Source organism: Alligator mississippiensis, chromosome 3, assembly GCF_030867095.1.
Source record: "Alligator mississippiensis isolate rAllMis1 chromosome 3, rAllMis1, whole genome shotgun sequence".
Classification (NCBI taxonomy): domain Eukaryota; kingdom Metazoa; phylum Chordata; order Crocodylia; family Alligatoridae; genus Alligator; species Alligator mississippiensis.
Window position 1 is genome coordinate 214,656,555 of NC_081826.1, and position 24,539 is coordinate 214,681,093.

A 24,539-nucleotide genomic window follows, 5' to 3' on the forward strand; every position below is an offset into this window, starting at 1 on the left:
AAGCCTTGATGAGATCCACAAATTAATAATTCCTCTGCTTTGATCTTGATAACATATCAATGATACTTTGATCTTGATAATACATCAAGATCCTCACAAAATGCAGAGGTAGCTGCTGCTCTTTTTTTATTTTATTTTTTATTTTTTTTAAACAAAAGGGATGGAGAAGGAAGTCCCACTTTTATCCAAAATAGCTTATATGACATACACATGAGACCCCCAAGTTTAATTCCCATCTCTCCTTAAGGATTCAAACCTATCTCTTACTTTTCTGTCCAAATATTCCTCTTGCAGAAAATAATTAAATATTTATTGACAGAAAAAGACAGCAAGTCTCACTAATGTAGCGGTGCTTAGAGCACTATACAAATGGCACACTTGGGTCACAGTCCCAGCTTCAAGGAGTTTTAATGCATTTTATCTAGTGGCTGTTGAATGTAAAATACCTTACAAGTCCTAGAACCCAGGACACCCTCCCTCCCTTATTTTCTGGGGTTGTGGAAGATGGGGGCTTCATTCTCTCCAAGCAGAGAAAGGCACTGAATCTGCCTGAGTGCTCCCAGGGGAGGGGATTGTTCTCCTGCCTCCTGCTGCCCGGGTTGACCGGGAGCAAATCTGCTCAGCATCTACACATGGGCATTTACACATTTGGTTAGCATCTACACATTTGGTCAGCACCTACATATGGGCTACTGCACAGTAATTATGGCACAGTAATTATTGCATTTGCAAATGCAGTTGACTAACTGACTGCACAGTAAATGTCTGCACGTGTAGACGGTGACATTTTACTGTGCAGTCACTTAGTCAACAGCATGGTAAAGCATCTCATGTAGACACGCCCCTTACGTAACATGTCATTATGAGACATAAAGAGATTGGACAGGAGAAGAAACAGCCAGCAAAACAGGCAAGAAAGGACAGTTGAAGAGTAAAATGCTTCCATGAATCCAAGTCAAACCTGAGGGCAATGTAACATGTACAGAATTAGCATTCAGCTCCTATTATACATGAATTAGGTCCTTCAGTTACAGCTGATTTTGACCTAAAATACTACATTTCTGAAAGTCAGCTAAATTAAATACACACACACATATATACATCAGCATGTCCCACAAATTTGAAAAATGGGCCATCGTTTAGAAAAAGAAACCAATCACGGCCTCCAACATTCACCTTAATGCCTATATATTTTGTGTTCTCCCAACTAGTCTTTCAGCTACTCCATAGATTCAGAGTTAAGAGAAAAAGTGAAATGAGTGAAATAAAATTATTTTTAAATATTAGATGACAAAATAACAAGACAGTGACCCTGTATGTGTGTGTGTGTGCACACATGTACTTCTGATACAGATATAAATTGGCTCTAAAAAATTGATTCATACCTGGCATCTACCATTAGCACAGATATCTAATCCTTGCAGCCCACACGAAGTCCCATCCATGACCTTTTCTGTTAGAAGAATAGGTTGATCCTTTCCTCCAGGGGAACAAAATAATGCACATGGTTTTTCTATAACATCAATTAATAAAATAAATTAGTAAAATTGATCTAATATAAGCAAAAATTTTCCAAAGCAATGTTCTGGTAATGATGTCTGGCTATCTTCATGATGTTAATAATAACTGTAATTAAAACTTTAAGACAAATTAATATATGATTCTCAATCTTGTTTTGGAAAATCACTGTTTTTTCCCTGTTGGAAAACAAGAAAGTTTTCCTGGGCACATCTACAAGATACGCTTCTGAGAAGTGGTTACCGTGCATTTATTTAGTACTTGGACAAGTGCTAAATAAATGCAGTGCTAAATAAATGCACAGTAACTGAAGTTACTTTTCAGTAGCACTAGTGAATGCCTTTTAAGTGATCCTATTGTGCAGTAGCCTAGCGCCATAATGTCTTGGCATGGTTTTTGCCATGCAATGCTACTGTGCAGAAGTATCAGCCTACTATGCAGTCAGCATCTCACATAGATGCACCCCTGTGTACAAAACTTTAGCTTATATAATACTAATGTCATATTCATTGCTGCAATAAAAAGGTACATCAGAGTGAATACTTTCATTGTAATATACTTTCATTTTCATCTATACTTCTAATAGACCACGAAAAAAGAACTTAAAACATTTCAAACTTTCCAAAATGCTAGTCAGAATAAGCAGCAGCCCAAAAGAATAATGCCCCAATTTACAAAGTTTACATTGCTTCAAAAAACAACTAAGAACAAACTCTTCTCTAACAAAGCAAGTGAATTACTATTTATTCCAGTGGTGAACTGTTTTAGTCTGAAGTCAGGCAGTAGAGCAGAGTGGCACCTTAGGCTCCTGACAGACATTAAAGATGAGATGGGATCTGATGTGAGATCCCAACTATAACATTTCCTGACATGCTACATGTGTACATCTGATCCCACTGTGCCATATTGCTGGTGCACAGGGAACCCAATACCAGGCTCCCCCTGTCTGCACTGGCAAGTACCAAACTTTGCTCCCAACCATGGGAACACACCAAGTGATCCCATGGCTGGGAGTACAAGTCAGCAGATCAGAGCTCCCAGCTTGGGTCGGGGGGCATGGTGCACTCCATCATCTGAAAGCCCCAATTAGCTGATGGGACCCCTAGCTGGGGGAGCACATGATGAAAACTCCAATCAGCTGCTTCAGAGGAACAAAATTTATGAGGAAAGGTTGAAAGAACTAGGGGTATTTAATCTGGAATAGAAAAGACTGAGGTGGTATTTGACAACTGTCTTCAAACACCTGAAGGGGGATTATAGAGAGGATAGAGATGGGCTTTTCCCTGTGGCTGTAAGGAACAGGACTAGGAGTGATGGCATCAAATGGTGGCAGAAGAAATTCAGGTTGGAGATTATGAAGAACTTTTTGACTATGAGGGTGGTCAGGCATTGAAATGGGTTACCTAGAGAAGTTGTAGGACCTCTGACTTTGGAAATTTTAAAGAGTGAACAGACACTTGGCTGGGATGATTTAGTCAGGGACAATCCTCTTCCAGCCCTACTTTTCTGTGATCCTATGGTATACAGATACTGGTTAATCAATGCCACATTTCTTAAAATACCAATTTTCCCAATTGGAAAGCAGACAATGAATTTTCATGTCTTCTGTTTAAAAGCCTGTTTGCCTAAATTTGTGAATATGCAAATAAAGCAAATGCAATTTAAAGTACTTGTATCTAAAAATGTGATCTGATTCTTTGATGAACGCATGCTTGATCAAATTTGTTCTACACTGCTCTCTTATATTGTGTGACATAGAAACATGACATTCTTTAAATCCTATTGTAATAAGTATGATCCTTTCATAAGATGTATCTTTTTTGTTTATATCATGAAAGAAATCCCTTGGTACTGTAAATAAACTTGAACTGCATATAAAAATGTACTGTTTAATTATACCTAGTATTTCTGAACATTCCAATGAAGACTGACAGGATTTGTGATCCAAAAACATGGGGAATCTTTGACAGAAGCTGTAATTTAGTTTTCAGTCTTATTATTTAAAAAATAACAAGAGAAAATATCTGTTTATACAATACTGTTTAAGAATATTAAGCAATACAGTTCTTCCCCTGAGTAGTTATTAATTATACATAATACAGATTGGTTTAAAGCCTCCATCACTGGCATTTTGCATAGACCCATGTGAACAACTCTCAATTTTTATCAAAACAATTAGAATAAATTTGTATGCATGGCTTTTAGCATTTGGCAAAACACTGATCCAGCTTTGTTTTAAGGCAGCGGTTTTCAAATTGTGGGACAGACAAGAACTTTGCAAGGAACCAGCACCACTGCAGCCATGCAGGGGGATGCAGGGGAAGGGAGCCCTGGGCAGGCTCTGCCAGTGGGCTGCTATGCCTTGTTGGCTTCAAAATGGTATTTCATAGTTTCATAGTTGGTAGGGTCAGAAGGGACCTGAGCAGATCGCCAAGTCCAACCCCCTGCCATGGCAGGAAAAAGTACTGGGGTCAAACGACCCCAGCAAGGTGTTCGTCTAACTTCCTCTTAAAGACCCCCAGGGTAGGAGCCAGCACCACTTCGCTTGGAAGTTGGTTCCAGATCCTAGCTGCCCTGACTGTGAAGTAGCGCCTCCTGATGTCTAGTCTGAATTTATGGTTTGCTTTTTGGGAATTGGCTTATAGGTATATGTATATATATTAGAATGGTTCAGGATGGACAGCAGGGGTTAACTGATTTCTAAGAAGCCTGGGCCTCTCACACACAGAGTTACATACAGCCCTGGAAACAGACAGGCTATCTAACACAAGGACAATGGATATACACATAGTCTGGGAAAGAAAGGGCATGTACCACACTATTTCCATAACATGAGATAAGGGTAATACCAGATAACAAGGCTCCAGAGATGGGTGGCCTGAGTCCCAGTTTTGGGGGAACAGAACATATTAGGAGAAGGTGTGAAAGACCAAATTAGTATGTATGCATGTGATGAGCTACACAGACATGTGATGAACACAGAGAGACCAACCAGCAACAGCCATAGATCCAGTATAATCAGGAGTCATCAGGAGGGAAGGAGAATACAAAAGCAGAGACTTGAAGGTAACAAAGTGTCCTCTGCCCTGGTCCCTCTGTCCTTCTCCCCAAGAGGGCTCCCTGTCCCCTGGGAGGGTCCCTGAGGCCACCATGAACAGAGGGCACACCACCAGCCCATTTCATCCACCCCACTGGTGGGGGAGGCTCGGCATCCCCTTCCAGGCTGCTGGCATCTGACATTAAGAGACAGCCTCAGAGTGACCAGATGTATCCTGATCCTGATGACAGCCCTAGGATTGGTAGCATATAGATTGCTTGATTGTTTGTATTGCTTCTTTTCTGTTATCACTGTGTATCAATAAATTTACCTATTATCAAATGGAAAGGTTGTAGTTGGTCTGAGGGTGGGCCGCTGCTGCCACCCTCCCCACCCCCATCCCCCTGAACAAGACATCTGGGTCCTAAATCCAGAGCCAACAAGCCTTCAAAAGCCTAGCATGATAGGTGTGCAGGCTAGAGCCACAGCTGGGCCAAGGCAGAAAGCACTGGAGCCACAGCGGGTGGAGCCCACCCTGCCAAGCCAAACCAAGCCGTGGTGGCTGCTGGGATGAGAGGCCCCTGTGCTTGGCTGTGCTGCTCCTCTGGGGTAAAGGGAGTGGAGGGGGGTGGGCACAAACAAAATTGTAAAACAAAGCAGAACTCAGCTCAAAAAATTTGAAAACCACTGTTTTAATACCTAGATATACAATATTTTTAAATGTATGATTTTGTTATCATCAATGTTTCTGATAATTTTTTTAAAGCTGCAGTTTAACTTGTGATAAAGCATTTCTAAGTGATCTTGCATCTCAGACTGGATTCATATCTTTATCAACAGTGGGTGAAATTGTGATCATTTCTAGAACTGTTTTTGTAATTCAATTCCTTGGGTTAGTTTCTTTGACAAAAATAAATTATGACAATTTAAAAGGAAATTCAATCTAACAGCAGCTATTGTTCACATTCCTTGCATGAACTTGGGTAGACTATTTCTTTTTTAGACTGTCAGGATTTTGTGCTTACTTTAGTTTTACAGATATCATAAACATCTGAAACTACACTTTCCATGCTTGAGTGCACCCTTAAAGTTAGTAAGCAAGACTGGTACATTGTAGTAGCATCCATGAAGTATGCCAGAACTTGGCAAGCAGTTGCTGGTTGGATTTATAAGAAACTCATGCAAGTCCAAGATATGCATTAAACATGGGCTTCTGCCAAAATCCAGCAGAGGGTATGTCTTTGAAAATGAATGCCAACTACATTGTCTCTGCATTGTCTCTTTAGCTTTGTAACTAAATGTATAACCAACACACATTGTCTTAAACATCTTGGTGCTCCTCTATAAAGCTTAACATATAGCTTTTATTATTACTGAATTTGACATATCAATATCTAATTTATATCATAGATGTTCACTGTGATCTGTACTGGGGACATCCAATGCTATATAAAGACCAGATAATGGATCCTAGGAGTAAGTGAAACTGCCACTTATCCACAGAAGAAATAAGCAGTAAAGTTTAAATGGTTTGCTGGGAAATTATTTTGCAGCTCAGGGTTGCAGAATGATAATTTTCTTTTTATTATAATCTCATTTTCAATTAACAGCAATCCTACACGATCTAGAAAATATATGCATATTACAGGTTCTTAAGGATACAATTTAGTCATACCATCATCTATAACAGCCTGCCACTGGAGTATGTGCTTCTGATATGAAGATCTGACACTGAAAGCCTGGCATTGCCAGTCCCTGAATGCAGGCGCTCCAGCAGGACAGGAAAGGTTCTCACATATTTTATATTGTAGTCGAGGACCATGACAATCTCCTTCAGGACCAGGCCTAGAGAAGATGATATAAACACTTTTATTATTGGTTGGTGACATTTTAGTCAAACTCTTAGAACATAGCCCAGTTCACTCAGTCTGTACAAAAAAATTGTTTTAATAAACAGACGTTTTAATAAAATAGTTTGTTTTCCATAAAAAAGCAAGAAGATTCACTAACAACAATTCAAACTTTTTATATAAATTACATTTCTGTTGTATTTCTGGTTAACTATTTTCATATACAAGAATTACAAATGCCAGCCTTTCATTTACACCTAGGCATTAGGAGAAGAGAAAATTCACCTTATATCTCCAAGAAAGATTGTTAGAACCTCCAAGTGATTTTTCAGTATTATTAAGGATACTTTTGAGCCCCTGACTGAGCCAAAGCTATTCTAAAGTCATCAGTGAGGGGACACAACAATTTCATCTACTTCAGACTGACTTTCTTCAAGTTGTTGATGCAACATTATAATGGCCACAGACAGGTATTCAGTTCTCTGGAATTCTTACTGGTAGAAAAACAGCCCAGGAACTTGAGTGTAAATGTGTTCCAGCTCCTTGCTGGAGAACTACACAGGCAAGCTCTGGGGACACTATGGGACTGCTCCCTGGCCTTCTTAGGGGAGCCCATTAGAGGAGCCTAGGTTGTCTTCAGTTAGCACCTGGCAGGGGACAGGCTGACAGTTAGCAGGTGACAGACAGCCCCAGGAAGTTCCAGCTGTTTGGTGGGATAAGGAGGGGCCATATTATCATAAGATAATAGATCCCTATCCTTGCACTCCTCCAGGCCAATCCAGAGGAATGTAGGCGGAGGGTGGGGGGTGACATTTGGCCATGGTAGCAAGTCTCAGGCAGCCTTCTTGCTGGGCACTGCAGCCTGCCTCCCCCACTCTGCTCCAGGCTGACCAGAACAGTACAGGGAAAGGCAGGGGCATTCTCCCATAGTGGGAACTTGTCCAGAAAGTTCCTATTGTAAGAGAATCCCTCCCCCATCCTGCCAATCAGTTGGTTGGAGAGAGGGAAGGGGAATTTTTCAGGGCAGGGTATCCAAAGAGCTCACTAACAGCTCATTCCTGAGTGGGCTATCCTGGGTCAGTGGTCTTGCTCCTGTCCTCTCCCTTGGAGACATGGAGAGAGATCAGAGGATTGTGGAATATTGGGTGCCGTCCACACCTGAGACAATTATATGGCCATTCAAGTTAGACTGGGAGGACAGAGATCTTCCTGGTAGTATACGATCTAACTTCTTACAGAAGAGCCAGTTCTCTTCCACAAGAAATCCAATGAATAGCTTAACGTGTTTTTTGTGCTGGAAGAAAAACTTCTCTGACATAAATGAGACATTTTCATGGCCAATGTTACAGACAGTTTTTCTCTCTATGCTTTCCTCTGACTCTTCAGTTGATCCTATGGGTGCTAATTAAAGGAAAGGACAAGCAGAAGATAGGAACTAGAAAGCATTCAATTATTGGGAAACCTTGCCTGGAAAATGAATGGAAATGAAAATAAGGCATCTCTGAAGTCTGGAAATAATTCATGGGTATGCAGCTGGAAGTAACATTCACATGGGAGGGAACTAGGGCAGCATTTTGTCTTTTCTACTAGACACCTTGCTGTAGTACATTCATTTGTTTTTTTTTCTTTTTCCTTTTTACAAAATCCTCTGTTCTTCAGTCTCCACATCCCTTGTGTCCTCTTGTCTTTAGCTCTGTTCTGGAGTGTCTCTCTTCTATCTTCTCCATCTTTATTTTCAGCCTTCAGAATATTGTCCCTCCCTGTTCCCACCTCCCACTTTCCACTCTACTTTTTCCTGCTCTTATATACTGCTTTCTTTTATGTTTTAAAAATGAGTGACCTGCAAAGAAAAAGTTAGTTTTGACCAACTGGGAGGAAAGTATGTTTTAGCTGGTTAGTTACATACCTGGAGTAATAGACTGGCCCGATTGATGTCATTAGTAAAACTGGATTGGTCTTCAATGGGGCAAAATTACCATGTCTGCATTTCTTTAATTATTTCATTCATAGCTTTTTCATTTAAATGCCTGTAAAACTGCTAGAAGGAAACTTCTTTATGTAAAACTTTAAGTATCTGTCCTTCTAAACAGACATTAAAAAATTCAGTTTTTCTTCTTTAAGTTTTTTTGGAATAAGAAAAGACATGGCCTGATATTATGAATATTTCTCCAGATTTAAAAAAACCCACCAAAACCTAAATAACTAATAACAAAGGGCTTTCCTTCCTTTGTGGGTCACCTTTAAAAATTTGGTTGTATTGTTCCTGCTCTGTTGTTCTCACTAGTTTTACACAGTGTAAGTCCCAACAAAAAACAAGCCTCCCAAAACATAAATCTTCAGCAAAATTAAGAAAATATTCAAATATAGCCTATGAAGATACTCGCTTTTTAAATGAATTTGCTTCAATTAGGTCTGTTCCTTGCATATTTAAGTGAATATTTTAGTGAATCCATTTACAGTTGGAAACATTCCTCAATATTGCAAATTTTAGATAAACAATGGAACAATGTGAATTTTTAAATTGTAAAATTTTGCAACAGAAGCTACATTATGAAAGCTATACATCTTCAACTAATAACGCCAATGAAAACTAGAGAGCACAGCTCAAATCTTAAATACTGAATACTTGTAATGAACAAGAAAAGAGTAGCTTGATGGAATTATTTGGAAAAAATCATTTAGAAGAAGATACTTATTTGGGAAAACAGCAAGGGATTTCCACATAGAAAATGAATAATAATACAGGGAAACAGTTCACTATGAATGCTTTTTTTCCTCACAAGTTTATATAACTCAATAAGCTCCTGTATCAGAGGAAGGGAAATTCACAACAATTTTTTTGAAGGAATTCACGATCCATCGTAAACCTGATATATTTCCGCTTTCCCATTAGTCAGTATCCCTAAAAGAAAAATCATCTACTTGTAGCATGCGTGTGGCAGCACAGCTCTATGGTGATCAGATTTGATTATTAACCCCTGTTAAACATACTAAAAATACTGAAGCACAAAAAAAAGGAAAACTGAACTTTTTTTTACCCAGGACATTTGCGTTGTCGACTGCTGATTCCAGTGTTGCAAGTTCTGCTGCAAGTACTCCAGGCGCTCCATTCTCCCTCCAAATGTTCAGGAAAAGAGGTCCGACTCATACATTCGCCAGCTTTACACCACTATTGCAAAATGCAGTTCTTAGGTGAATAAATCAGGACACATCCAAAAAAATTAACTGCCTTACCTTTCCACTGATAGCACAGCATAAACTGGTTTACTGAATGCACTAACAACAGCATTATGTCAAAGGAAATTATTCAAATTCCTTGATCTAACTCCCAACAGGATTTTTTTTTCACGGATGCCACTAGAAATTGCACTTGCCCTTATTTCATACCATTCTGGTCTTCATGGTCTTTTAGCTTCCCCTGTCATTCAGTTGCCCCCCAAAAAGCACTGAAATGAGGAAGGCAAATGAAGAGCCAGTACACAGAGGGTTTGTCTACACGTTGCCATATGGCAACATTGTTACCTTTTGGAAGTACTAAAGCATGGTGCAGTAACCACCGATACTGTGCTGTACACATGGTTCATGGTTATTTTTAGCAGCTACTTCACTGTAGCAGCGCGTTATAATGGGGGTAACACACCGCTATGGCGAAGTAGCTGCTGGTCACATGTAGACACCTATGGATGATACTTCACTGTAGCATATCGCACCACGTTTAGATGCACCCATTGTGTAGAAGTTTACCTCACAGTAAATCTAGGTTGGAGTAAATGCATATGCAGACAAGCCCTGGGAGTACATATTTATATAATCAGGTTATAGGCAGTTCTAGATTTGACATATATACTCAGTGTATTTTTGCAACTTTTAATCCAAGCTGATGCAACAGGATACATAAACTGTAACATAATGGGGATTACTGATAGTTTGAATGGTGTACCATGAAAATAGAAGGTTCTTAGCTTTTAAAAGATATTTGGTCAAATCCTCATTCTATTGAGGCCAAGAGATGTTTTGTACTAGCTACTTCCACACATATATATCACCTGCTGGGAGTGAACTACCACAATTCTCCTCTTATTTGTCTTCTGCATATTATTTGTTATATTATATTCATTGTATTGTATTGTATATTTCTGATAGATGTAAGGTTAAATATTTCTCTCTTGACAGAATAGATGCATCTTTTTCATTGAATTGAAAAATTCTGGTGCCCAGATAGCAGGTAATACTGGTGCCCAGATAGCAGGTAACTGACATATCAGAACTGTGACAGCATGTGTATAGCTATTTTGTACATCTGAAATAGACATATACACACCATCTTATATTGTATCTGAGCAACAATAGCAGAAAGAAGTTATTAATACATCATGTGAGGTACAACTTCAGCAAACTAAAAGGCTAATCACTGGCTAAATTCTGGTAAGAGGTAAAACTTATAATACCAGTGTCGGTATAAAACAGCCTAACTCTGTAGACTGGTGGTAGGACACTAATTTAGAATCATAGCAAAGTAGGCCTGGAAGGGACATTACAAGGTCATTCAGTCCATCCCCTTGCTCAAGGCAAGATGGCCCCTGTTAAACCAACCCAGCCAAAAAGATTAATTGTTTCTTCTTTTTTAACTTCCAGGGTTTTTGCCAAATTCCTGTTTGACCATCTTAAATTTCACCTGGACTTTCAACTGAAGAACATATTCTTTTTTATTTTTGCCCAAAGCTGCTGTTATCATGGTAATAACGTATGTTTACAATAATGTAGCTCCTAAATGTAGCTCCTCATTACCTCCTAAATGAAAGAGTACCCCTGAGAGTACTTGAGGAGGCCCCTAGGGGGTACGTGTGGGCGGGCAGGGACGGAGTGCCACCATGAACCATCCTGTACTGCCTGCCTGGCTGGACCTGGGAGGAAGGGTAAGCTTGCACGCAGCGACTGGCACCACTTCACATTTGGCCGTGCACCTCGCTCCCTCCCCTCCATGCCCAGCTGCTGGGGTACACTGCTCCATGTCTGGCTGCCAGGGGCAGGGGCACATTGATCCAAAAAAGATGAAAACCCCTGACCTAAGCAAAACAGAGTGCCATCAAGTAGTGCAGTGGTGGGCAATTATTTTAGCTGGAGGGCCACTTAATGCATTTTGGGGAGCTGTCGAGGGCCTAATACATAAAACCTTTCATAAGATATCATTTTAACAAATTATAGATTAAAAAAAAAATCATATACTAAAAATCAAATACCTGTTATAAAATATTTTAATTTTATTCCAAAAATTAAATTTTTGTCCTGGTTTATGCTTTTTTTTTTTTGAGTAGTGTATATAGAAGTGATTGCATAATAGCTCAAAATAAAGACTTACTATTGTATACTGTGGGGATGTGCGGGAGTGTGTGTGTGGGTGTGCAGTGTGTGTATGTGGGGGGTTCATGTGTCAAGGGGTATGGAAGTGTGTGCATATATAGGGGTGCTGTCTGCACACTAGGTCCCAGGAGCCAGCCAGGAGTTGGGAAGAAAGAGAGCAGTGGGCACGTACAGCAGAGCTCACCTGGGTAGTGCGGTACAGTCCAAATCCCCCCCCCGAAACTGGTCTGTGGCTGTCCCCACACCCACTCCTGGCCAGGACAGCCTATATTGCACTCTTGCCTAAACTCACCCTATGTCCCCGCCCACCAAACAGCACCTGGCCCCAGCCCCAGCCAGCATGCACAGCTTCACAGCAGGGCTGTTGCCACAGCTTTCTGGGAACTGCTTGGTTCCCACCACCTTCAACAGCTCCTCCTTCTCCTCATCCTACCCCTGTTGCACTGCTCTCAGCAGCAAGTAAGGTGAGGAAGCCATGTGGACACATACAGGGCAGCAGATATCTGGCCAGGTGGGTAGGAAGCTGCAGCCAGGGCTCCAGCTCCTGGCTCCTTTTCACCCACTCAGCCACCCACAGATCACTGATCATCACACTGGGTGGGCAGAGTGGATGGTAGGCAGCATGAAGCTGAAGCCCCACATGCTGGAGCAGGAACTGCATGGCTGTAGCTTCCTACCTGCCTGACTGGGCATCTTCTGCCAGGCACGTATCTCCATGGCTTCCCCAAGTTACCTACTGGCTAGAGCAGGGCAACAGGGGTAGGAGGAGGAGAAGCCACTGGAGGAGGTGGGGAGATGAGCAGTATTTAGGTGGCTGTGGCAGCAGCCCTGCTGGGAAGCTGTATACATTGGTCGGGGTCAGGGCCAGGTGCTGTCTGGAGGGCATGGGGTGAGTGCAGGCAGAAGCATGACATGGGCTGCCCTGGGCAGAAGCAGGTGGGGCTTGACCCCATGCAGACCACTGTAGGGGCAGCCATGGGCAAGATATGATCAATTGGTGGGCATGTGCCCATGGATTGGATCTGATTAGTTGGCAGACTGGATCTGGCCTGTGGGCCACATTTTGCCCATTCATGGACTAGTGTAATATAAAGCTCATCTTGGATGGACAGAAAGGAAAGGGAATTAGCAGCCCTTATGGCCCTCCCCCTCTCCGCCCCCCAACCAAGGGTAAACATGTGTTGTGTTTGGTATCCATCTACACTTACAGAAAACCACATAACTTAGATGGATTCCACGTCAGGCTATTTGAGGCTACAGACAGACATTACACATAAATCGGTTTAAGTGATCAGAAACTGGTTTAAATCTGTAACAGAACAGATGTTCAGTGCACATAAACCAATTTGAAAGTGGCTGAAACCAGTTTGAGATAAACCTGGTTGAATGTAGTATCAGACTTAACTGATATGGCTTAAACTGGTTTATGCAATGTCTGTCCCAAGCCCCTTGCTGGTTTAAGATAAACCAGATACCCCTAGCATCCTGACATGCTCTCTGGGCTGGGTGGGGCTCTCTGCTCCACAGCAGGGCTGGTCTCTCCCCTCTGCTTCCTGGCTGCAGCTCTAGCAGAAACTTGCAGGCACAGAGAGTCTGCCTGGTTTCTCCCCTCTGCCTTACACAGACACCTCAGCGTTAGCTAGCACAGGGGTTTTCAACCTTTTTGGGTCAGTGTAACCCTGGCAGCTGGTTAAGAAGGAAGGAGTCCCCTTGTGGCCAGACATACGGGGGGGGGGGGTCCCCCAGCAGCCAATTGGCAACGGGGGGGGGGTCCCCTGCAGCCGACTGATGACCAGGCTAGTGGCACGGCAGTGGCAGAAGTGCTGGTGTTGGCACCCACTACCAAATACCCCCTGAGGCCATCCTAAGCAACCCCAGGGGTACGCATATCCCCAGTTGAAAACCCCTAAGGTAGCAGACCACATGCTGGCTATGGTCTGTACTGTGAGAGACAACAGGCAGACAGACTGTTTACAGCTAATCAACAGCTAGCTTAATGTCCTTCCTTGGAAGAGCTGTTTAAGAAGAGCTGTTCAAGAAGAGCTTCCTTAGTTAATGGAGAGAGGCTTTGTTTTCTTAATGCATTGATAAACACTGGGTTAGGGGTGATAACATTCCCTGCTGGGCTGCTCGGAGTGGTGGGGGGAAGGGAGCAATAATCAGAGCGTCCTGCCAGTGCCTGGACATGTCCCCCTCAGCTCAGTCCTGTGAAAGCCAAGGGAGGGCTGCTTTAGCATCCCCTGGTTTCTAGCCTGAGCCACTGCAGGCATGTGCCTGCATTTCTGGGATTTCTTTTTGGTTACAAAACTGATTTAGCCTAGCCAGGTTAGACTAACCTGCAAAGATTGAATCAATTCAGGCTCAGGTTTTTTGAATGTCTGTCCCTAGCCTGAATGTCTGCACCTAGTCTAAAGGAATATCCTTGGTACGACTGTACTCCAACCCCCTACAAATTTAAACTTCAACCCTATTTCAAAGCGCATTGATGATAGGACTCCTCAATGAAATGCTTGTAAGAATTGTATAACATGGGACAAGAATGTTTTTCTTCCTGACCTTGCTCTTGAGAGTCCATTTCTCAATCTTGAAAAATGGCTAAGCCATTTTTTGCCGAAATTTTCAGGGGAGATTGAAAAAAAAACCCTCAAAAATACCAGACTGGGGCAGACACCTGGAATAAACAGCGAAAGTCTGTCAGAGTTATAGGCAATTCAAAACAGCAGTCTTACAATCGAAAGTATTGGCAATCTTAACAGCAGATATTGCTATCTGCTTTGCCTCCAACACAACTTTGAGACTCATTTCTAAATGCATGATAGACTTACACATGTATTTGTTTTCTCAGAAAACACTGTTACCTGCTATTCAGTGCACAGATGTGTTATATTACAATATGACATAGTGCAGTCATGCCTAGTTTGCCAGCATCACTAGGGTGATTCCATTATTTTAAAGAAATGAAAATGAATAATGGTTTGGTTCCTGTTGTATACTAATGATACTTTCTGAAATCTCTATCTTATTCTATTCATGGTTTTATTTGTTTTTTTAGATGATGAAAACTGTCCTTGGCTCACTATTTTATGATTCTAACAGCAAATTATCACTAGGGGAGACTGCACTGTGCTATCAATACAATACCATGAGAATAACAGAATAAATGCATATTGGCTGTGCAACTATTTTTTTTAAGTTGGCTTACAAACTGGACATCTATTTACATTCACATTTGGTAGAAACTATCTCAAGTTGGAGAGCTGTCGACGGACATGTAACAGAATTCTTGCCATAAGTGACTGCTGAATTTTTTGATGATTCATTCACCAAAACTGTCACTACTTTGGATGCAGTGACATCTTAAAACTTATATTTAAAATACAAGTTTTCTGTAACAATTTTATGTCGTAAATCTGAACTGGTTCTTTTCAGGAGATTAATCCTAATAAACAGTGTTTGTGAGCTGAATACTCATTGTGAGCTCCCATCAGAGATCTATATGTCTCTGAAAATAAATTGATATTTTTGTTCACAATAAAGTATAGGAACTGGGCAATAATGACATGACATTTATAAAATACATTATAAAATCTAGTTTAAACAAGGTAATGTCAGCATGAAAACATCTTTTTTTTTGGCTATGTTAGAAATAGCACATTCTTCACAGAGACAGATTCCAATCACACAAATAAACTGCTTTTCTACATAAATATTTCATTAGGAAAATGCCCATATGTAAATCCAAATATTTCCATACTACAAACAAGCCTTCCCCATTTTCTAAACAAAACAATGTCAGCACAACAGAATCTTCACCTAAAACTCTTATCTTTTCAAAATAATTTATGTTTTATTAACAGAGTACAGAAAAAATAGGGACATCAAAAATGAACAGGGGGAGTGATCAACTCTGCTCATTTGAAAACCCAAGATATTAACCATGGGGGAAATGTAAAATGTGTTAATTGGTGAATGCAATACTTTCCCTTTACTTTGAATGTAAATCATACTCAAGTATATATCATTAATCACAGCATTGTCTAGGTGCTAATCATGTTAATGTTAGAATATCTAATATCAATCCATAGTCGTTATATAGCAAAACTGACTTTAATTATAACTGCATATGTGTAAGACCAAAGAACCAGATAGAGATCATCATAATTTTTTTTGAGTACTGCTGCAAAAACCCAAGCAAGTGTATTTGTATGTACAGGGAAAAATTCTTTCCTTACAGTATAGTAGCTTCATGTTAAGATGCCTTAATCTCAGAAACATCTAGATTCACATTACAAATTTAAAATGATTCATCTCAACTTAAAAGTAACGCGCACATGACTTTGTAGAAGCAATTTCCAAAACTTAACTAGAATAAATTAATTGCTGTGTTTCTTCTGTTAACAACAGAAGTAAAATCAGTATCATACCTTTCCAGTTTCACAGTCTGTTCCATCCATTGGTGGATCCAGTTTAGTTTTGCATTCCTTCTCACCTTCCACCTTACACCATAACCCAGTGCAAATAACATGCTGAAAAACAAACATATGCCGCTAAGAACCGAGGTCCCTAATGCAAAAATGACTGTGTGTTTACAATCCATTAATTTCACCTAGTTCCCAGTTTAATGGTATACAGTCTGTACAGAACCAGGTTAAAAACATGAATACAAATTAGGAATTCAATTTTCAAAGGGGTGAAAATCCTGTTTGCACTTTCCTTGAGTTGGAGACAGTGGCACTAAACCATCTGTTGTTCTATTGGGCTAGGGAGAGACATTACACACAAACCAGTTTAAGTGATCAGAAACTGGTTTAAACCTGTAACAGAACAGATGGTTCACTGCACATAAACCAGTTTGAAAAGGACTGAAACCAGTTTGAGATAAACCTGGTTGAATGTAGTATCAGACTAAATTGATTTGGCTCAAACCGGTTTATGCAATGTCTGTCCCAGACACCTGGCTCATTTAAGATAAATCAGAGTCCCCCAGCATCCCGGCATGCTCTCTGGGCTGGGTGGGGTTCTCTGCTCCACAGCAGGGCTGGCCTGTCCCCTCTGCTCTCTGGCTGCAGCTCCGGCAGTGACTGCAGGCTGCTCACCATCCTCCCCTCACCATTCCCTTCTAAGCAGGATTTCCCTGCTCCCCCCTGCCTTGCAGAGAGGTGTCTGTATATTAGCTAGCAGACCATATGCAGGCTATGGTCGGTGTTGAACCAACAGGTTAAATCAACAGGCAGAATCAACAGATAGCTGGTAAGGTCCCTCTGTTGTTTTCTTAATGGGGTAATAAACACTGAGTTAGGGATGACAGACATTGTTATCAATACCCTGCTGGTCTAATCAAAGTGTCCTGCTGGAGCCTGGCCACATGCTGTGCAAGGGAAAGGAGGGCTGCTTTAGCACCCCCCAGCTTCTAGTCTGAATTACTACAGGCATATGTCTGCAATTCTGGGATGTCTGTCCAGTTACAAACTGGTTTAGCCTAGCTAGGTTAGACTAACCTGCAAAGATTGACTCAATTCAGGCTGAGGCTTTTTCAATGTCTGTCCTGAGCCTTGGTGGGAGGAAAGGATTCTAGGAACCTATACATAGTTTCATAACCCTTGGATGTTGCAAATCTATTGGAGAGCTTTATCCAGCATACCAGTTTTGCCATTGCACAGATTCACTGTCTTGGAGGTAATGCTAACTGGTTTGGAACAGCCTGAAAATGAGGATTTTCTACCCACTAGCACATAATTTCAGAGCTAATTCAAGCTACGTGCTGAGGCCAGGATCTGTCCCAACATATACTTACAGAAACCAGGTAGGCTTACGTGGTTCTGACAAAATTAAAATAAAGCTACTAACCAATTCTTGTTATTGCCACTCACTCATGCATGGAGAACAGAGAATGCCAGCATGGTTGTAAAAATGGAAGTAGGACTTAGAAGTGAACATAGTTAAGAAATCTTATATAGATTGCTATGAAGTATATTCACTATGCACAATAAAGGATAGTAGACTATTTGAGGCTTACAGTGAAACTGAAATGTTTAACTGAAAACTGAAATGGAAAATTTCACAACCACAGCTAAGTGCACTGAATCCAACCTCCCTTCAACAGGGTAATCAGGTGAATAAACACTTTTAAAATTTTTCCTACCTATAGTAAAATTCAATTCATATTTCTCAGTTTGGATCACATCAAAGAATCCATTGTAATGGAAATACCAAAAATAAGTTCTGTTGTATTGCCAATAAGCCAGAATATGCCAGGAAGCTTTCATATATTAGAAGTTTACTGAAAATGTATTTTCACACTGAATGCCCTGCTACAGGGAAACACTCAGGGGAGTGTTCAGCTCATAAGTGCTTTACTCAGCCTTAATTCAACTTTACAGATCATCCTGAACTCAGGTATGAACTGTCTAATTGTCAAGATTAAAGTGAGTTTCCAACCCCTGAATGAATTTACACAAAACTCCTACTTTTCTTCTTTAATACATAAAATATTTTCCAGACTATTAGGCTTGCTGATGACTTACTCAAATGTCCCCTGTTTACACCTAATGGTCCCTCCTTCACAGTATACTTCCACTTCACCATAACCTTTTTCCTTCCTGGAAGCAGGTCAACTCTTAACTAAAGCCAACATTCACACAGAATAGATACTAAGAAGACGACAAGGCAGGTATAATTTTTCTTCGCTAAGAAGTCATTTCATTGTAGATTTTAGAGATGAAAAGAAGAATTAATCATTGAATCCATCCTCTGCATTAGAACAAGACAGATTTTATTCCTTTTCAAGAGAAAATCTAGCCATGAACATTACTACTTATTGTAATTCCCCAACTGACCTTGGTAACCTTTAATTTTCCCCTCATGTAAGAGCTATACAGCTAGTCTATTCTTGAGAGAAAGAGATCAAGTTTGGAATCATGACTTCCTCCCCCTTCCTTCTTTTTTTTTTCCCTATTATGTTCCCCCCTTACCTGGAAACCAGATGGAAGCGAACAGGGCCAGCTGGGGCTGGATCACTGCCTGAAGGTTATTGCTTGTGCAGCCTGATATGAACAGTTCAGGGGCAAGAAGAATCAGGAGAGAGAGGGGGATAAAAGAAAAAGATCAGCAGCAGGTTCTCAGAATCCAGGGCTGCTAGAATAGAAGATGCGCTGTTTCTAGTTTAAATTACTTAGTATGCTGGCAAATCTAATAAAAGTGTGTATGTCGAAGAAGATGCATGAAAAGGTGTTTAAATATTATGTTTGCTAAACATATAGTACCTTAAAAAACCTCATTGTAAGGAAACATCATTCACAAATGGTTGCATCTCTGCCAGGACTTGAAGGTGAACTGCAAGCATTAGCCCATGTCTAATATATAAAGATGTCTGAGTAATCACTTAAAAGAAAAACAAGGAGAATTATTTAAATTGGCCTATCAGGCCAATTCCTAAAGACAATGCAGAAATGACAAGCCATCAGAAATTCCACCATATCATAATCCTTCTGTTTCACATAAGAAATGATGAAGACGGAACCTCACTAAAGAAAAGATGCTGGAAAATTAACCTTTCATAGTTCAGATGATATAGCTATTTAATAATTTATGTTCAAGGATTCACATCTCCAAATTACTATAATTATACCCCTTTTAGCTTTCAACTTATGCCCAAAGAAATATACCTACCTAGGAATGCAAAACTGTTTAAGAATGAAGCCATAGCTACTTATAAAACAAAGAGAATTCTTCCAATTATGAAAAACATGGAATCAGATTTACGAAGATTTAGGTGCCATTAAGTGTAAGTAGGATTTTCAAAATTCTGTAAATAGGGTACAAACAATTGGAATCAGACACCTTATTTGTTTAGATGATTTTGTAAATTCTACTAGATACTTAGATATACATTTAGGCTACTAAAAAGCTTATGAACTGTGTCCCTATACAGATTCCACTTACACTTATCCTTGAGACAAAGTGACCAGTTTAGATGCCTAGTATACCTTACGTGACCTCTGATATAAAACTATAATGAATGGAAGTGTAAGAAAGCAAGAAAATATTAGAGAAAAAGAACATGGAAAATATTTTTTTCCTGAATTGGAAACTAGGGTATATAAAAACTCTACTGTTGGGCCTTCATTCTATATCAAGGGGCCTGAAAATAATCACTGCCTCAAGAACACAGACCTCTGAATGGCTTCAGATCTACTAAAGATGTCAGTTCATATCATGTCTTTAGAGTCAAATGATGAAGTCTTTTAGCTCTATGCCTGCTGTCAATTACCAAGGCCAGTCTGCTTTTAGGTGCTTCTTATGAATTAACGTAAGGATTCAAATCAAACATTTTTTTATTTACCAAATTGTTAAAAAGTAGGGTTAGTGTTGTTGCTACACTGAATTTACTCATAGCTTTGAGTACCAAGAATGCATTGATGATATGATTTGAACATGAAAAAATGCCAGCTCCAAGGCTGTGTCCACACGAACATGGACATTTGTTTCCCTGGAGACAAGAAACAGCAGCACAAGATAAAAATGTTTTCTCCATGTTCTCTAATATTTGCATGATCTCTACTTGTGCCACTGCTACTTGTCCCTGGGGAACACCTGTGCCCCCCCTGGCTTCTGGCGCATGGCAGGTTACCCCAGGTGGGGTAAGGGAGGCTGGGGCCAGCACTGGGCTGGCTCCAGCACTTTACCTGAGATCCTGAGGGCCCCCTGGGGCTGCAGCAGCAGCAATCCTGCCACTCGGAGCCTGGCTGGCAGCTGGAGTGTGGCTTGCCGGTATGCAGCCCAAGGGGCTAATGCAGAGAGAATTAAATGCTTCTCAAATTAAAGGCAAAGTCTCATAACATCAAGCCAAGCTTCTTCCTTAGATAATTACCAACGATTAGATCATTACCACCATCTGAACAAATTAACAGGACCATGGAGAAGGATGGCAGAAGCTTCTCAGACCTTCCAATGGTTCACAACCCATTTTACATTTTCCGGGATGTTGCTCAGTATTAGCACTGTGAGGTGTGCTAACATGATTCACAAGATAAACCCAAATATTTCAAATGGCAATACATAGTGTAAAGAACTTTCTGACTGTTGTGGTCTTTCTAAATTCTTTGCAACAGAAGAGTGTTGCATTATTTTTCTGTACTCAAAAAATTAGCAGAAACTTAAGAGCTGGCATTTTTGGAGGAATACCTTGAATCTAATGAAGGGTACCTTAGATTCTAAAAATTCTGAGAATTGCTGTATTAAGTTGTGCTACACTAGGTCTAAGCAGTCCTGTATTTGTCCAGGAAGGCGCTTTGCCTTGCCTTCCTCTTTTAAACTAAGCCCTTATTCTTCAAGCTAAAAATAACTAGTTCCTTCAACCTTTTCTCATATAGTTTGGCTTGTTTCAACTAAAAGCTTACAGGCAACCTTTCCTAAAAAGCCTACAATTGCCCTTATCTTTAACTTTTGTTGTTAATATTTGTTTACAAATAAAATAATATTTGTAAACAAATAAAATAATATTTGTTTACTAAATAAAACTCCTGGACCAGGAGTTTCCAAACTGTGGTACACTTGCCCATGGGGGTATGCAAGACATCTCGGGGGGGGGGGGGTATGCGAGAGAAATTGTGTAATGGTGGATTGAATTTTCTTAATAATACTAATTGGCATTTAAGCGGTTAAAATATAACATGTATGCTGGTTGGGGTATGTCAGCAGCTTGTAAATCTGGAAGGGGTACACAATAAGAGAAAGTTTGGGAACCTCTGCTCTGGACAATAAATGCATGACTAGGGAGAATAACATGTAGCCCATAACCACTTTAGGCAGGGTACCAGCTTAAAGAGATATTTCCAAAAGGCCTATAAAATTAACTTTTCCATTATATAAAAACCTAACTCTTTGAAATCTCATTTCATTTGAGGTCATATTTTATTCTTCAAACTATTACAACACTGATCTAAGTCACATCGGGAGGTTACACACATGCTCTGGGAGTGTGTGTATGTGTGCGTGTTGGGGGGGGGCTTTAATTAGAGTAGCTTTAATTAAAGCACCCAGAGCATCTCATGTATCAGTGTCCCTGTGCAGTATCTTCTATCATTGTCCCCATGCTGAGAAACAGCAGCAGGGGTGCTTTAACTAAAGCTTGTCGAACGAGCTTTAGTTAAAGCGCTCCTGCTACTATTTTTCAGCACAGGGACACTGATACACAAGATGCTGGAGTCTGTTGGAGCGCAGTAATTACCACACTCAAGCAGACTTGATTGATCGAGTCTGCTCCGATATGCTGTAGTTACAGTGTCAGAACAGCCTCACTTCTCGTGTATAAGCACCTAATCATGTCCTAAAAAATGTAAAGAGAATCTAAGCAATTCGAATATATTCATATTCTTATCTATGTTTTACCTGTATGCTTTACCTAGACATTCTCTTCTTCTGGGCACTAGGCAGCTGCAAGAAGGGCCAGGTTCCCATTTTGGGGTATCCAGTGAGTCATACCAGTGGCTCAAGGCTCCACCCAAAAATCTGGGAACACTTTATTTGCCGGGGTGTCCCACATAAATAAAATCCCCTTCTCGCAAGCAGTATAAACACAGAAGAACAGATTTATTACAGAAAATAAAGGCAAAAAAACCCAAAGGAAAACACTAAATACAATTTAAAACACTATTAAGTACAAGACAAAGTCTATAAGTTATACCTTCTTGGCTTCACCCTGTCCAGGGAGTCCAGGACTTGGGGGTTCCCCAAAGGGTAGTTTTGGGGGCCTGCACCTCTATACCTGCCCTTCAGCAATGGGCTGGAGAGGGGTGCCCACAATGGAGAGTCCTAAGAGCTGCTCCTTGGGTTTGCAGTACTGAGGGAGCTGCTCAGGAGCTTGGGTGCTTCTGCATTGCAAGGAGTCCTGTTGCTCCTGGAGAAGTGGTAGAGCATGAACCTCCACTTATGCGTGGTGGCTTTGAGGGGTTAACTGTGGCTTTCATCAGTGAACCACAACCCAAAATTCCTAGTCCCAATCCCAGCTCTGCTGGGGCAGGAAACTGCAAAGAATTTGGACACGGGCTAAGGGCCACACCACACTGAGGCCTGGATCACCAACAAAAAGTGCCAGGTCTCACCCTGGCCCAAACCATGCCAGACTCCACCCTGGTCCAAATCTCCCAGCCACACATACAGCTGGAGTTCAGCCACACAACTAGGCTGACAGAACATCTGTGAAACAGCAAAAGGGGCCCAGGCCTATGTGGCTGCAGCCTGGATATCTCATCTCAGCTGCACCATTATGCTGTGACACAACAATTACAAAGCAATGGAGGGAGACCAGACCTATGTGGCCAATAACTGCCAGGACCCCATATCTACTCCATTTGCTCCAGGGATTAATACCCCCATGGTATTATCCCACTCAAAACTCAGGGGGGAAAAAAGGGGGAAAGAAGAGGGAGAGAATAGGGGTCCCAAACTCCGAGACCAAATCTCTCCCTATACCTGAGGCTTTACTTTCACATAGCTTTATCTCCAGTGAAGATGGGGAGAGACCACCCCAGTGGGGAGCAGTTTCTCTGGCTCTCAATTCAGCTTTGCAGTTCTTAGCAGCCCCAGGAAAAAGAGAGACAGCCTCAGTTAAGTTGTTTTGAAATACCTGGCATTACATCACCTAAGCCTTGTCCAATCACGAAGTGCCAGGCTCCAGACGCTCTCTTACTCAATCTACCTAGAGGAGTCTTTGCTTCCCCTGGCCAATCAGGTCAGAGTATTTTAGTATCTCACTGAGATACAAGGCCCTAGCTTTCTATGTGAAGAGCACATGGCCAGAACAGGGGCCATTCTTGCCCACATGGCCAGACCAGGTTTTCTCCTTAAAACAAAGGGCCAGAGGAGAAAAGGGGGAAAAGGAAAAAAAGGTAAATACAGAAGAAAAAACCCCATACAATGCACAACAACTGAAGACACACACCCTGCCATATGCAGCACAAGTGTGTGTGGGTGTTATATATATTATTAATATTGATTATCATTAATGTATTTGTACTAGGTGCCTTACAAGACACAAAAAAGATCTTGTCCTAAACACTGTATACAACAGAAGATAAAGATCAGAGACTCAGAAGAGAAAATAGAGATCAGATCACAGAATCACAGAAAAGCAGAACTGGAAGGGACCTCCATATGTCTTCCCCCCCCCCCCCCCCCCCGGCCTTCCTGAGTTACGAACATCCCTAACCAAACCATCATATGCAAATCCATTGTCTAACCTCTTAGCAAAGCTACACAGCCATCTCTGACACAACACAAGACATAACACCCTAACCTGCCACAGGTAAAGCTGGGAGACCATGGTGGCCAATTTCCTGCTGCTTTAAAGGTTGTTAATATATGCTCAAGAGATACCAGGAAGAGGGCCACAACCCCTGCTGCAGAGGAAGACAAAAACCCCCACAGTCCATACCAATCTAACCATGGGGTAAAATTCCTTCCTGACTCTAAATATGTCAATGGGTCTGACCCTGAGCAGAGGGGCAAGGTCCCCTAGCCAGGAACCTCCAGGTTTAAGTCTTGGAAGGAGCATTGGCACACCCCGCTCAAAATCCCCAGCTTTGGTTGCAGCCAACACACAATGCATCAGAAGAAGGTATAGAAAAAAACCCTGACATATAACAGCACCGGGGGTGGGGAGGGCGGGAAGGAAGGGGGTACAGGAATAGGTGGGAGCAGGGAGAGAGGAATTCCCTCCTAGCCCCATGTGGCAACCAGCAAAGCCCAGAAACATGGGAAATACCTATAGCAGA

The 24,539-nt window shown here is 41.2% G+C and overlaps 1 protein-coding gene across 3 annotated transcripts in view; it reads right to left on the bottom strand.

Moving 5' to 3' along the window:
• ADAMTS19 (ADAM metallopeptidase with thrombospondin type 1 motif 19) overlaps window positions 1-24,539 on the bottom strand; it is a 277,546-nt gene that overhangs the window by 77,037 nt on the left and 175,970 nt on the right. For all 3 annotated transcript variants that reach the window (XR_002087243.2, XM_019478175.2, XM_019478176.2), the window contains 4 exons: window positions 16,191-16,292; window positions 9,444-9,574; window positions 6,231-6,400; window positions 1,386-1,513 (listed from right to left, as the gene is read on the bottom strand). Coding sequence is in view for 2 of the 3 variants with exons in the window: in XM_019478175.2 (XP_019333720.1) it covers window positions 1,386-1,513; window positions 6,231-6,400; window positions 9,444-9,574; window positions 16,191-16,292 (531 nt within the window). In the remaining variant the exon portion in view is untranslated. The remainder of the gene's footprint in view (window positions 1-1,385; window positions 1,514-6,230; window positions 6,401-9,443; window positions 9,575-16,190; window positions 16,293-24,539) is intronic.